Source organism: Rhipicephalus microplus, chromosome 6, assembly GCF_043290135.1.
Source record: "Rhipicephalus microplus isolate Deutch F79 chromosome 6, USDA_Rmic, whole genome shotgun sequence".
NCBI lineage: Eukaryota > Metazoa > Arthropoda > Arachnida > Ixodida > Ixodidae > Rhipicephalus > Rhipicephalus microplus.
In genome coordinates, this window is record NC_134705.1 from 78344151 (window position 1) to 78360207 (window position 16057).

The 16057-nt window shown below is 45.5% G+C and overlaps 1 protein-coding gene across 1 annotated transcript; it reads left to right on the forward strand.

Annotated features, from left to right (window-relative positions):
- The first annotated feature begins 3394 nt into the window (after positions 1-3394).
- On the forward strand, positions 3395-11286 carry LOC119187207 (solute carrier family 41 member 1). The gene has a single exon (XM_037435411.2). The coding sequence runs from the start codon at positions 3960-3962 to the stop codon at positions 5760-5762; it is 1803 nt and encodes a 600-aa protein (XP_037291308.2). The 5' UTR covers positions 3395-3959; the 3' UTR covers positions 5763-11286.
- The last annotated feature ends 4771 nt before the right edge of the window (positions 11287-16057 follow it).

The following is a 16057-nucleotide window of genomic DNA, read 5'->3' on the forward strand; positions in this document are numbered from 1 at the left end:
ATATATATATAATATTTTATTATTATCACTCTTATAATCATCTTACTATTCCCTAACAGACGCGTGATGTCCCGTGACTATAAAAATTGTGCGTATTACGATGCAAAAATGTTACATGGATCACTACAAGACCGACATGTTTTTCTGACAGAGCAATGTCGTTCGACTCCTGGTATCACGAGGAACGCAAGTTGTTACAAGAAGCTTTACTGGACGCGACAAGCGAACAAACACGAGCTGGCGCATGCGTTGTTTCTGTGTTTGAAATTTACACGCAGAATTGTTTAAAATGCTAAAACGTTGAGGTGCACCACTGTTTTGTGCTTTAGGAATTCACAAACAAGGCCACGTTTCATTTGTGATTGTGCTCGCTGTCTAGAACGTACGAGACGCAGGGTTCCTAGGGGCATGACCTTACAAGTGGAGCAGGCTACAATGGCATGGCTCTTCCTCAGCGCCTAACTTTGATATTCAGGTGGCTACAATTGTTTTGCGCATGTTTTGGATCGCCCTGCAACGAGTTGAAAATCTCGCATTGCACTGGCTGCTCCAAAGATACGGACTGGCAGGGTGACTAACCTTCGTATTTACAAACGCTTCTTGACTCGAATTTCGTCCTTCACTTGACAGCATTGAGCACTGCGCCTCTGCTCGACTGAAAATGACGCTTCACTTCTAGAGAATCGCTGCAAATTATCGATGATATGCAGTGACTTGTTCTGCCTAGAGACGGCCTCCCATCTACTTTCTCAAGTCAAGGTGAACCGTTGAGTGAAGGGACGTTCTAGAATACGGGGGTAAGCCCCTTGTGCGTCACACTGCAGTCTCGGAAATAAATGTACATTAAAGTTTTTGGAGCAGCTGCCATGTTATGAAAGCGCAACGTATCAGAGCTCTTAAGGAAGCCTTGAAAGCGAATAGCCTAACACGTGCAGCAGTGCAAGCCAAACTGCAGCTCACGCTCTCACAAGTGCTTCCACGCACACTCAAAACAAATGCGTAGGCAGAAGTAAGGACAGCTGTATGAGATCGTGTGATAACGAAGCCGATAAACAGCCCGAAGTGCGCAGACAGCAAAAAATGAAAAGTAAAGGCGGTCAAGTGAACGACCGTGCCATCGCTCAACGTGCTGTTATTCGCCCTTTGTATGTTTACATACTTGCCTCTATTTCTCAATAATAAAGCGCGTAGCTGTAGAAATCGTTTACCGTTGGGCAGAAGCAGAATTTTCAAAGCCACATGCTTCTTCATTGGCAGTCATCACACTTCGTTTAAAAAATAAAGGTCATAGAAGCTAGCGACACTTCTTGCAGCGTAGACGCGCTCGCACCAAGTAATACTTTAATCACTTTACCACCCATGCAGTGATCATTTTGTCTTAATAAAGATACCCGAGCTCTTCCAAATAAACAAGCGCCGTCCTTTATACGGTTGTCAATAGGTTGTTCATCCACCACGGTCGAGCAGTGGTCACTGCACTCGACTGCATACCCGGACGCTGCCGGCTTGCTCCCGCCTCGGATGTTGAAGTTCATGACTGCGGAAAGCCTGGCGGCCAATGGAGCGTGCTATGACAGTGCACGGTAATGAACACCAGATGATCAATGCTTCCGGAGCCCCCCAATACGGCGTTTATTATAATCGCATCGGCGTTTTGAACTGCAGACATCGTGAATGCGAATAGGTTGCTTACGGTTTCTTTGTTATCGCGTCATGGCCTCCGCAGTTAGTCTTGGCAGTGCGCATCTGGAGCCAGTCATGGAGTAAATGTTTAAAGCGACGAGATCCACGCGCGAGACACGCCGAGTTACACATCTCGGGTTTTACACCCCAAAATCACGATATCACTATGGGGGGCGCTGTAGGGGAGGGCTCTGGAAATTTCGTTCCCGTGAGTTTCCTTAACGCGCCTTGACATCACGCAGTACACTGGCCTCTACCAATTAGCCTCCGTCAAAATGCGACCACCACGGCCGGGATCGAACCCGTGGCCTCAGGGTCATCAGCTGAGCCCTGACACCACCCGACCTCCGTGGCAGACAACGTGCATGGTTGTCTACATAAATTTCACTGACCGAACTATCGTGCGCAGCTTCCGCAGCTTTGCGCCTGGTGGGTTACACCGGATATATTTTCAAGAGGGTGTGTAAGTTTACCAATCTCTCTATTTCGAGGGCAACAGCTACCGCCCCTGCCACGCCGCATATTCTTGGCTCGGGTATGTAACGGTGTCACTTGGGCCGCTTAACATATTATTCTTCGGCTACCGACGCTGCATTTTTTCGGCCTGATTTCAATCGCCGAGTCACCTCGAAGCAAGTAACACACGCGTCTGGCAGCGCACTCGATAATGTCTTGCATTACTTTTGACTGATATTAGGAATGTTAACTTTGCGTTTTGTCTTAAAAATGTGTTTCTTGCTCATTTTTACCCGTTTGCTCTGTGTATTCTTATTTTATATTGCAAGAAGGCGAAGTTCTTGTCATGTGGCTGTTTTTATTGAACGGGGAAGTGGGAACAGTCAAGCTGTCTATACGCAGCTGTTATCCCACCAAGCTTGCTGTTTGTGGATTTTTCGTACTTATGTGGCCATAAACTTCCAATTTCACACGGTTTATATCTGATGTCCGGTCACTTTTTCGGAGTAGTTAATGAGACGGACCATCTGTCTGTAGTGTTTTACTTCTTGTTTTTACATTCCAACACCTACAGTTCCGGACAGTTTTGTGAGGATTAGATGCAACTTTGCATATTCTGTCTCTGTGGACGCTATTATGGTTTATTTGCATTCTCGCCTGTTTCTGTCCATGTAAACGTGACAAATGTGGCTCTACTGCTGTCGAAGAACTTCCGTTCAACAAGATTTCGTATTTTCATCACTACGGAAAGGCACACAGCTTTATCGCACGTTCAACTGCACCTGCCGCCAGCAGCTGCTGATGAATTTTTTGACAACGTTGCGCATCCGGCCAAATAAAAGTTGCCAGGAGACATTGTGAAATGGGGAACAAAGCAGCGCAGGAGTGCGGCACACAATAGCACAACAGGAATACTTTTTGAGGCCACTCTGTGTACGAGCTACATACAAACAACAGCTTGCGAATGCTCACATGTTTCTATCAGCCTTGCTTCGGCAGCCTTCGTCATAGAAAAAAAAAGAAATAGGTTGAAATAAATTTTTACAGATGTATAGCTTTCTTAAATGAAATACAATTCGTATGTACTGAAGTGGAATGGGAAAGTAATAAAGCATTGTCTGAGACAAACATTATTTTACAACGACTTTTCATGTGAATTTAACAGGCGTTATAAAGGATAAGCAGGCGTACTAGTGAGCGTATCATATTCGAAGCACCTACACCAAGTGTCATCATTGGAACTTCTTTTCTGTGAGTCAAACGAGGGCTTTCCATGATAATCAGTATACGCAGCTTGTCTGCTTTGGTCTGATAGAGCACCTCCTGTTGCACTTACGCCGGCACAGCGGCCACTTCATTCATCGTTATCGCACAGCGATGATACGATTACATGTACTCGAGAGTTCGGGCAGTGATCAACACGTGCGTCGTCCACCACGTCCTGCTGCTGAAAGCGTTTCGACACCAAGCATTGGCTAGTTGCATCTTATGCCGTTCAAAACCAGTCGTCCCAGTAGGAGTGCTCCTCTGCTGTCGTGTTGTTTGAGTAAGTGTTTTGAGCTCTATGACACTATTTACTCCAGCGGCACCATTCACCGCAGTCAACTACAAGTTGACGTTGGCACACGCGCTGGGCCCCTTGGACCAACCATCACCGCAATCACCTCGCATGTTGTGCTTCCGTAGCAAAAGCTACATCAGCTGGCGTGGCGCATCTGTCAACTGGCTAAGTTGCGGCGGCATCGCGCTGTGCACGACTTTTATTGCGCCACAAGTATTCGTACAACGGAACATCTTGTATCTTCTCAGCCGGCAAGATCATGACCGACAAATACGGTGAAGTTGTGCGCGACCCTAGCAACGAGCAGTCAGCTCACATAGGTGATGGCGCCTGCTATGTCACATATGGCAGTGCCAATAGTGTCAACGTTTCTGCCGACGGCGGTCGCCATAACGGCTTCTGTAATGAAGCCTTCGAAGCATCTGATTCGTTGGAGAAACTTTCTAGTGTGGGTGATTGCTCGAGCACGAAGGACTTCGTCGCTTCCGGTGTTACAGAAAGGGCTCGCCCTGTCATCCAGCGCTCACTCACCTTGGTCGAGACTACCATGCTTCGTCCCCAACGCGTTTCTCAACGAATACGCACCTTGTCCGCGGGTGTGCACACAGAGTACGACGTTACACGAAGACGTAACTCCCGTCGGCTGCGATTCTGTCCCCGCGGTTCTCTTTATGATGTCATCCAAGACCTGCCCTTCCGTCCCATCATTGGAAACGCCGAAGAAGGCAACGTCGCGGCGACCATACGGGAGGAGTCGTCACCTGTTCCTCCGGACAAGTCGATGTCCGATGAAACCAAGGACGATGATGTGGATGAGACGCCGGTAGAAATCCTGGTTCAAGTATTCGTTCCTTTTATGCTAGCTGGGCTCGGCATGGTGGCAGCCGGCGTACTGCTCAATAAAGCGAAGGACTTAGACGCATTCAAGCAAATCCCGGAGCTTATGGTTATGGTGCCTCCTCTACTGGGTCTCAAGGGAAATCTGGAAATGACATTAGCTTGCCGTATATCCACGCTGGCGAACCTCGGGAACGCGGGTAGCCGGTCAGCGTTGCTCAACATCGCGGCGGGTAATCTCGCGCTCATCCAGTGCCAAGCAATCGTCGCGGGTCTGGTAGCTGCCCTGCTCGCTGTCATCAAATCATTCGCTGCAGGTGGCTACCTGGACTGGAATCATGTCCTCACTCTCTTCACAAGCGCAGCGCTGACGGCCGAGCTCGCTAGTATCGTGCTTGCGAGCGTCATGATTCTGGTTATAGTGATGTGCCAGCGACTGCGCATGAACCCTGACAACGTGGCCACTCCTGTGGCCGCCTCCCTGGGTGACGTCATTACCCTGGCGCTGATAGCTGGCTTCGCTACATTACTGCATGTTCCTCTGCAAGACTATCAGTGGGTGTCAGGCATATTGCTGGGCTTAGTAGTGCTGCTGGCTCCACTATGGGCCTTTCTTGCTTACCGCAACTCTTACACACGTGAGGTTTTAAGTCAAGGGTGGCTACCAGTGCTTTTTGCTATTGTTATCTCAAGTGGTGGTGGCTACATACTGGAAATCGCCAGCACCCGGTACAAAGGACTCGCCGCCTATCAGCCAGTTATTAACGGCGTTGGTGGAAACCTAGTGGCTGTACAGGCTAGCCGCATATCCACGTATCTACATCTCACCGCCGAGCGGCCAAACCTGCCACCTGATGAGAGCCGCTGCGTTGGCCCCTTTGCAGTCTTCTTCGGGAGTTGTCTTCATGCGAGAACAGCTCGCCTCCTCTTGCTCCTACTTGTTCCAGGTCAACTTATATTTGTGGCGGTTATTGACAGTGTGGAAGGCGATGGCGAAGCTTTTCATGGTCCTTTCGTGGCGTTGTATGTGGCAGCGGCAATTATTCAAGTGTGCATTCTGTTGTACGTCGCCCGTGTCCTCGTATACGCTCTCTGGAGCCGCGGTACAGACCCAGACAACGCAGCCATACCTTTTCTGACTGCACTTGGAGACCTCCTAGGCGGTGGCCTTTTGGCACTTGTGTACTGGATTCTAGATTTGATAGGCTCCAGCCGACCTCTGTGAAGGCCTCACTTAAATGCTTGATGTCCTTGGTGGAGACAGATACTACGCCACCGTGAGTGAAAGGAGGCAGCGAAACTTGTACAGCAGTCCCCTTCCGAGTTGTGACGCCGTCTGAACCAGTGCATCTGCTCAGCACCGCTAGATTGACGTTCGCGGAAAAATAAACATTCTGCCACGTTTGTTACACTGCGCGAGAGACTGTATGTACGCTTGAAAACGTGTCGTTTGTGTGCCAGTATAAAAGTGCTGCATTAGGCTTTATTTTAATGCCGGAACACCCTCCTAATTCGAGCATCGTGCCTCGAATTTACATACTTCGCTGGAATGTGCGCTGAAAAGTGTTCTGGTAGTGGTCTCTTCAGTTCTTGTCATTTGTTACATAATGCATATCTGTTAGACGCGAGACATTGCGATCAAATGTTACATTGTTTGACATAGGCTGGAGTGTTGGTTTTTTTTATAAATGTACATTTTGTAATGTTTTATTCCATTTATTACGTTCTAAGAACGTTAATTCACTTGGTGTTTTGTAAATCTCGTTGTTTCACACTAAATAATTGATTTCAAAAAAACGCCTCGGCCGTTGTTGTCTTCACTTTTGCTTCGAATCATACATTTTTGTGTACTTTGTTGTTAGTCGAAAGTAAATGCCCGACGGCCGCTGTGTAGTCCATACAAGTGATGCTCTGAGGCTCTATAATCCAGCAGTTACTGCAGCTGGCAAAATAATCTCAATAATTGTGAATTATTCTGCCTAAGCCTTTTGTCGGCATAAATGGTAAGGAGCTGGAAGACCATACAGAAGTACCTCAATTTAATCTTCCATTAAATGCTGTTTTCTGGTAGTTAAAAAAAATTGATGCAGGCAATGTTGTGGCTTAATAATGTTACTCCGCCCTTCTCGTGTTATCGGACGGCCCTTCTTTAAGATTTAAGATTTTATTGACGATGTTTTGATTAGATTACATGAAATGCACAACACTGATTAGACCCATAGCCATACGCTAGTATGGGGTCTAACAGGAGAAGGTGTACAGCCAGAATACAATTTGTATAAAAAATCAGAACATCAAAAAACTTTTTTTCAAGAAAACGAACAAAAATAAGCGAGACATTTCATTAGGATTTAGGATGACGTAAAAGCTTTATGGAACGTACAGGAATATATAGTTGACACATTATTACACTTCATTCATAATTAATGAAGTAAACAAGTACAGACAAAACATCAAACTATGTGTAAGGTTTTGTTTATGGTCAATAATATTGTTCTACATGTTGTAAATGTTTTAAGTGCACTTGAGAAAGCCCTAGAATGTTTAATCCTAACTGAATTGTTACTCCCCACTTCAGCTCTTATGAACTGTAGTAAGTGTTCACCATACACGTTTTTAGTAGGTGGAAAATTGAAATGCCGCAATGTCGCGCATCTAGTGACGCGGGACAAGGAAGAAAAGATAGATACATCGAAAGGTACACTGCGTGCACTAACATTACTGATGGTGACGGCGGCTTTATGTTGCAGAATGTAATCAAAAGGTAGAATTTCTAACTTGTGAAACAAAGGCACACTAGGTTCATTATATTCCGCGTGGTCTAATATTCTAAGCACTCGCTTTTGTATTATGTGGATAGAATGAAGGTAACAAAGTATGTTTTAAAGGTACATCCCCATGAATCTAAACAGTATGATAGGTGACAATGAACAAACGAAAAATAAAGGACTCGGAGAATAGTGCTACTAAATATTTTCTAGCAGCCAGTAACATACTGCAGCCAGATGCTAAGTGCATACATAATAAATTTGTTTTTTCTAGTGTAGTTGGCTATCGAACAACTACACCGAGATATTTAAATTTTTATATATCATCAAGTTGGCACTTTTTCATTGTATATCTAAATGACTCGCAGTTTACATTTTGGTAACGGGAGAAAAAATGGTGTATTTGGTTTTCTTTGTGTTGAGTGTTAATTTGTTCACTGTAAACCACTTAAAAATATTTTTTAGATCTTCATTAACTCTATATTCTATGTCGGCTATGTTATCGGCGGTAACTATTAAAGCGTTGTCATCAGCGTGCATTAGAAACTCGGCCGGTTTCAGTATGCATGGTAAATCATTTACATATACTGAGAATAACAGTGACCCCAGGACCGACCCCTGAGGTACCCCTGTCTTATGTTTAATAATAACGACGTAAGATCTTGCAAGCCAACCATTTGATGACGTCCATCAATGTAGTCAGAAAATAGGCTAAAAACTTTGCCACGGAGTCCATAGTGTTTTAATTCCATTAGCAGAATATTAGGGTCGACGGTATCAAATGCCTTTTTAAGTCAATGAAGGCAACTGTCACAAGAAGGTTGCCGTGTAGTGCTGTGTTAATCTTCTGTGATAACGATGACACAGCTGTTGATGTGGAATGGTGTGATCTAAATCCACGTTTCTCGATTGCTTCAGTCACTTTTTTTAAATATGGCGTGCCATTTTTCAACATATTTCAAGTGCCGTCATGCGCAGGTCATGTTTATTATTGCTTTTAACTAACGCAGCCTAGCATTGTAATTGTTGCTGTCAAGAGCAGATTGTTTGGAATGATTAGAACACTGTTGGTCATCCAGTTGATCTTTTCTTCATTTCATCAGTTGCTTATTTTTGTCCACAATGCTTAGAGAAGGCCTCTACCAACGATCTTCAGTATACCTTGATTACGCAAACTCGTTCCTTTTTGCTGTATACCGAAGAAGCCTAGTATGATTGCAGTGTAGGAGGAAAGTTCCATGTTCATCTTTGTTCATCTTGCATTAAGGAACATACTCAGTGTAACAAGGGCACAATAGCGCTACTTCTTGCATGCTCCCGTATTATGTGTTTGAAGTGACCAAGTAAAGGCATATCTGCAGGCATTATTTTCTTCTATAGAATATTAAAGCTAGTGGTTGCACCAAGCACTACTCTTCGATCCCGGCAACGGCGATCAAATTTCGATAGGTGCGAAATACCTGAAACCCGTGAACTGTGCGATATCGGTGCGCGTTAATTAACACCATATGGTCGAAATTTTCGGAGGATCCAATACTGTGTCTCTTATAATCACAGCCTCTCTTAAAATCACATGTTTGTTTAGGGACACAGTACCGCAAATATTGCTAAGATGGCACTTCATGCACGTGGGATTCAGGTCACAACGGAAGCATCAGGCCGATTGCCAATCCTGTGAGAGTTTGAACTGCCTTAGCGATAAATTCCCGGCCTAAAGGAACGGCTATTGTTCACACGCTAACGTCACGCTGACTTCAATATAAAACGTGCGAAGTCTTGTAGGTGGTATGTATGAACAGAACGAATTCGTGCTATCACTTTCGTAATCAAAGAACCGATGGTCGTGCTGACCCAACAACTAGCTTAGTATCGTTGGTATTGTGCTTACTGGAATTCGACTGTGATCATTGCGGAGCACCAACTGCCTTATCACCTCAATATTTTAAAGCATGCCAGCTTTGAGAAGCGTCGTTATGAATATCCTAAAACTTACTGTGCGAGGGTCACGCATTCGAGTGTAAATGCTATCGCGCACTAGTGATTAACGTTATTTGAAAGTATAACAGTGAGTCGTGTGTCGCTTCTTCCCTGTCCTTGTCGTATAAGCGCTGTTTTTTTTATCCTTTTTTTTTGTTTTCTGATTCCAGGCCATTAGACTTGCTGAGTTTCTCGCGTGTTTTGATAACTGCGTTCACACAGGAAATACCAGAAAATACCACCATATAGCGTGAGACATTTCCTAACTTGAAGCACCGTTCTACCCAATTGATAATAAATGCGAAGCATTTCTTAGCGAACTTCGGCGATATTGAGCGTATCTATCTATCTATCTATCTATCTATCTATCTATCTATCTATCTATCTATCTATCTATCTATCTATCTATCTATCTATCTATCTATCTATCTATCTATCTATCTAGATGCTTACGTTTGGGTGCTCTCGTTGTCACCCCCTTCACTTGGCGTGAACATAAATTAGCAAGCCCAGCCGCGGTGGTCTAGTGGCTAAGGTACTCGGCTGCTGGCCTGCAGATCACGGGTTCGAATCCCGGCTGCGACGACTGCATTACCGATGGAAGCGGAAATGTTGTAGGCCTGTGTGCTCAGCTTTGGGTGTACGTTAAAAAACCCTAGGTGGTCGAAATTTCCGGAGCCCTCCACTACGGCTTCTCTCATAGTCATATGATGATTTTGGGACGTTAAACTTCACATATCTATCAACATAAATTAGCATGAGAAGATAAGATGGTTAGACGAATATGACGCGCTGGTCAAGACATGAATAATGTGATAATCCCGTCGCGTACGTCGCCTAACACTTCCCGCCAGACAGTGGCACATACTCACAGGTGGTTATTATGTGCCGCTAGTAAGTGGGTATGTGTGATAGATGATTGACACTTAGTATCTACCCGAAAACGATGAGAACACAAATCGGCAATTTTAACGCGCGAGCGTTAAAAAATACTCGACATCAGTAGCGTCGACCCAATCAAAACATAGAATAAATGTCAGAGTTAAGAAAAACTCTCAGCAGCGTTGGCCACCCGAAAAATGCAAATGATAAATTTCAGGGTCCCAGCAGGAATCAAACCCAATCATTCTGCGTGTCTATCAAGCATTCAACCACACAGTTACGCCAGGTCTACGAACTACTATTCCAACAGACGCTAATATTCGTGAAACGTGAATAGGGGTTGCAGCGCCACCTACTCAATTTTATAAACATTACATGTGTACTCCTTTCATAAGCCGTCACGTCTGGTTAACGTCCATTGTGGTGAGGTGCCACGCGCTGAAATTTATTTATGTAGCAGTGTCAAGGGCCAGCCTCTTCGCGAGCATGAGCACTTCATATCAGCTTCTGATGTTGCTAAAACACATTTCCAGCTGACATAGTTGTGCAAGTAGAAAACTGGTTATAGAAACATCAGCAACTCTTCAACATAAGTCTCTGCGTGCAATATTTGTGCATATATTTGGCGTCATTTCAAGACGTGTCGCTCTATAATGAAAATGCAACACAGCCACCTTCCCTCCGCGTGCTTCACATAAAGTTGATTCCCAGATGCGTGGGATCTGCCGTTTTTTTTTAATTATTACAATTGCTCAGTTTTAACGTCCCAGAACCATGATATGCATAAGACAGACGTTGTAGCCGAGGGTATAGAATGACCACTTTTTTTCTTTTCTGTGCTTCCAAAGACATTAGGAGAGTGTAACAGCTTAGCAGGCGACTTAGTAAATGTAACAATACATGTTTTCTATGTTATGAAGCTGTTCTTCCACTATGTGTGTACTACGTGTATTGAAAATTTATTTCTTGATCCATAATAATTTTACGGTTAGTTTTGTATATCTACGCATTCATTTGTACTGATTATGTTTTGTCCCCCACCACCTACGTAATGCCTATTGGCCAATGTATGAATCCTGTAAATAAATACTTAAATAAATATTTATTCACCAGGCACTTGCACATGCTAAAGAAGTGCTATACTTGAATATTTTCACCAGGAACGCTGCTGCTTCGTGGACACTTTGTTTCCCAACCCGTTTCCGATTGCATTCTATGCGAATTGACGCTCATAATTGACATACAGATCGTGCGACCCATGATACGTCGCCGTAATGGTGATACTGTGGGTCACGCAAGGTCGACACAAGGGCAGATTATGTCGGCTACCAAACCTGTAACGAAAAAGGGGAAAAAGCCTCTTACCATAGGCACCAATGCCCTACAAACTACTAAAGCACGTCTAGTTGAGGAGGGGCTTTACAACAAAAACCAAAAACTCAACAACACTTTTATTGCAATACTCGTAATCTTATGTGGGCTAAAGTAAACAGGAAATTCGTTTTATGGTTTACCTGGCATTTGCCAAAATAGTTCATTGTCCCACTATTTCCGTTGAGCGCTAGTGATTGCGAGCGCATGTATGCAGCCGTCTAAGTGGGCTTGGGTTTAGCTCGAAGTGACCATCATTCGCTCACTCCAAAGTGGGAAAAGGGGCTCGATGGGGTGAGCTTTAGAATGACGGAAGGAATAACATGCCATGTAGTTCAAGTATACAGCCAGTCCGCAAAGTGTCTACAAAATTTAGGGCATGTGCGTGCTAAAGGGATTCGGCAAGCCGCTATACAAAGTACACCGCATGCGAGGGTAAGCGAAAACGTTAGAAGAAAAGAGCGGAGCCAAGCAGAGTGACGACGATCGGTGAGGAAGGAGCTAGAAGCTTTGGGCGGGGAAAAGTAAAGCCGAGTGAGAGGAGGACTCCTGAGGCAGAGAATCGGAAAGGAGGAAGGCAAGCCTTACTTAAGAACTTTTTCGGGCACAAAGGCAGCTTTTCAATGTCTCATGTCACCCTTTTGGCATGAACCTGAGGAACAGTTAGTAGCTGAAATAAGGCTTCTTCATCACCAAGCAGTCGAGGAACAACTCAACATATCGCATCAGTGGATATCAGGTCACTGCGGTATATATGGAAATGACCGTGCAGATGAAGCGGCTAGATATGCACACGATGGTACTCAATACACAGCCATCCTGTTCTCAAGAACCGACGCAGCTGCAAGACTTCGTTCGCTTGCCCGTGACCTCACACTGGTACAGTGAAACTCGGCGAAATTCACAAACACTCGCCTGCATAACTTCGATCCCGATCTCCAGCTTCGTCTTCCCTCAGGAATGTCTCGAGCTGAGGAGACTTTTCTATGCCGCCTCTGGCTTGGAGTCACCTTCACGAACGTATGCTTTTATATTATTGGAATGGCCATCTCCTCTATATGCACTTACTGCGGCTGCGAAGAAACCATCGCCTCCTTCTATGTGAGTGTACCCATTTCAACGCGCCAAGACAAGAACACACTGAAGCTCTGGATAGAATAGATGATCGGCCTTTGTCGGAAAGAAGAATTCTGAGTCATTGCCCGAGTCCATACTCAGCCCAGAAGGTTTTAAAAGCTTGATTGATTGATTGATTGATATGTGGGGTTTAACGTCCCAAAACCACCATATGTTTATGAGAGACGCCGTAGTGGAGGGCTCCAGAAATTTCGACCACCTGGGGTTCTTTAACGTGCACCCAAATCTGAGCACACGGGCCTACAACATTTCCGCCTCCATCGAAAATGCAGCCAGCGCAGCCGGGATTTGAACCCGCGACCTGCGGGTCAGCAGCCGAGTACCTTAGCCACTAGACCACCGCGGCGGGGCGTTTTAAAAGCTTTATTACACTTTTTGTGGGAAACTGGCCTTAGAGACAGATTTTAGTGTCGTATTATCTTTCATTTTGCTTTCCCTCTTTCGCTATTTTTTGTCTTTCCTGGAAGATAGGAAATATGGACACGGTCACAGGAGTCCGAGGACGGGGCTCTAAAGTGCGTCAGCTGGCGCACAGCATGCGTACCCTCGCTTTTCTTGAAGGTGGCGCGCTGTGCGAAGAAATGCCGTGATGTGTCTCAACTGGCGCTTCCAAGGTATTGGCTTTTTGAACCATTGCGTTCTTGTGCTAGCGAGCCATTGTATCGTATTTTTTTCATTAACAAAGTACTTTGGTGTACATGGCCATTACACTTTTTAGCTAATAAAACAACCTCGGTGACCATAAATACGCAATCCAATTGCGTAGTTATCTAAAGAACGTGAAATGTCAGTGATTGAGAAGATTTGCAACTTCGCGCATCGTAGTACAAGTGCGCGACGTGGGCACCACTTCCTGACGTCACATTTTATTGTTTTATCTTTCGCTTGCTGTTAGTTGACCCTCCGATATGTGGATGGCGCCAGTGGCAACGAGCTGCCGCAACTTAACACGGGATTCTATGAAAGATACCATACCAGTTTACATATAGGTACAGTTGTTGGCATCCTGTTCGATCCTGGCTGCAGTGGTCGCATTTCGATGCAAGCAAAAAGTTAGAGGCCCGTATACTGCGCGATTTCGGTGTATACGTTAAAAAACACCAAATGGTTCAAATTCATAGAGTCATTCATTACAGCCTCTCTTAGTATCGTGGTTTGAGGACGTAACACCCCAGATATAAATAGTATTGGGTGGCGTCGTCACAAAGAGCTATGAACTGTGCTTCAATTATCTACTTCTGGAGGGCCGGCTACGGAAGATTTTACTTTTACACCCATTGCAAAGTTTGATCGCCATCACCACTCCACTGTTACTTGATTTAGAAAAGGGGGGGGGGGGGTGAGGAGGGCTGCGCTGTGGTGAAGCAACACCACGCAGTGAAAAACCCGGCGCATACCTCTAACCACGCACTGTATCTGCTTGTCGGAAAGCGTCGCAGACAACCGCCGCGATGCTGGAAATTCTGAGAACTCCTGACACTGGGCCACTTACACATATACCTTATCTCCTGCAGCTTTCGAGCCCGTTATCGCAGCGTTTTCACTTTTCGCCAGTGCTGATATAGTTCTACAATGTAACGATAGTATATATGCTCACCTTCCTCTTATAAATGCTAAGTGCCGTCTATCATGAGCACGCCGAAGAAACGTGCCATCGCTTGGCCATTCCTGCAGCTTTGATTCTACGCCACGGCATCGTTCGGCACCACTGAGACGCAGCGCGTCTTGCGCGGCATGTGTTGAGCAATAGCGCAAATATAAACAGACTGTTCAAGTGTTGCTCTTTATTACAGATTATAGGGTTACGACGTTTCACAACCACTCTATATATTAAAGGAATCATCACATGGTCACCCAATATTTGACGATTTTCAGAGAAAAACAAAGGTCAAATACGCCTGTGCACGTGTGAAATCTAGACTGTAAAAGATTATTACAGTCCGAAGTAGGCCATAAAAGTTGTCCGCTGTAAACTCCGCCTACTGCCGGCAACCGCCATTTTGCCATGGCGTGCGTAACGTCATAAGCCGTAAGGAGAAGTGTCGTCGTCCGCTACTAAACAGCACCTTCCGCACGCGGTTAGTTCTGCGAGTGCTGCTTGCCGCGTGTTCTGCACGTGTCAGTCTGTTGCTAGGGGTGCGACGTGTTGCCGGTACTATAGTCATAAGCAGCAAGGACGTCGTGCACATTGCGCGTTTTGACTCCATCGCCACCAGCTTAAGTGACAAAAAAAAAAGCGTTGAAGATGGGGTGAACCAAGATGCCAACAACCTCGGCATTGTGCAAACGTTACAGACGGCCTTCCGCAATGATAAGTAGTTTTGTTTGAAGCGTGGAAGGCCGACAAGTGAACTTAAAAAACGGGGCTATGTCGACGCTGCATCCGCGAGCAATTATCGCAGTGGAATTGGTAAAGTCCGCGGATTTTCGTTAGCTAGCATACATTCATGCATGGCTTTCGGTGATGAACATAATAAATAAGTAGTCGTAGCAATGGTGCCCGTTGGGACCATTGTTGTTCTAAGGCCGAAGCCCCTTAGGGTGTGGGTCGTTCCCTTCTTTATCGTAGTAGTAGTAGTAGCATGTAGCCAACTCTAGTTTATGAATGGACCTTTTTAGAAATCGCAGCTCCGCGTCTTCCTCTGGTGGATCGGCGCTGGGGCAATATGGGAGAGCGGAGCGCCGGCGGTCAGCGCAGACGACGCTTTTCTTTTCGCCTGCTTTCATCGCGCGCCGTGAGTGGTTTTGGCTGGTGTAAGGAGCTGCTATTGTGAAAAAACGCTTCTTCTGATCGCTCTTACTTTCATTCACGCGTACTAGACTGTGTTGTTCGTCGCAAATAACCGTAATCATCACTGAACATGCCGAATTAGGAAAGCGGCGGACACACTTGCTCGGTTCTGGGATGTGATAATACGCTTAAGTCACTGAACGTTTCATTCATTGCTTACCCGCCACGGTGGACTAGTCACCAAGGCACTCGGCTTCTAGCCCGCAGGTCGCGTGGTTGAATCCCAGCCGCGGCGGCCTCATTTTAGATTGCGGCGAAAATGCTTTAGGCCCGCGTGCTTAAATTTCTGGAGCCCTCCACTACGGCGTCTCTCATAATCGCATGGTCGTTTTGGGACGTTGAACCCCCAACATTTATAATATTCGTTCATTGCTTGGTACGACTTCATGGCTTCGATGTTTGTGGTGCTGCAGCTAAGTGGGACATTTGTTATCCATGTCCTCACTGTGATTACGGGGCTGGAATTTTACACTTGCAGCTTCATCATCATCATCAACATCATCAGCCTGACTACGTCCAATGCAGGACAAAGGCTTTTCCCGTGTTCCGCAAGTAAAGTCGGTCCTGTGCTTGCTGCTGCCAATTTATACCCGT

Excerpts from the sequence above, each read along its gene's own strand:
- LOC119187207 (XM_037435411.2), top strand. The coding sequence starts at position 3,960 with ATGACCGACAAATACGGTGAAGTTGTGCGCGACCCTAGCAACGAGCAG.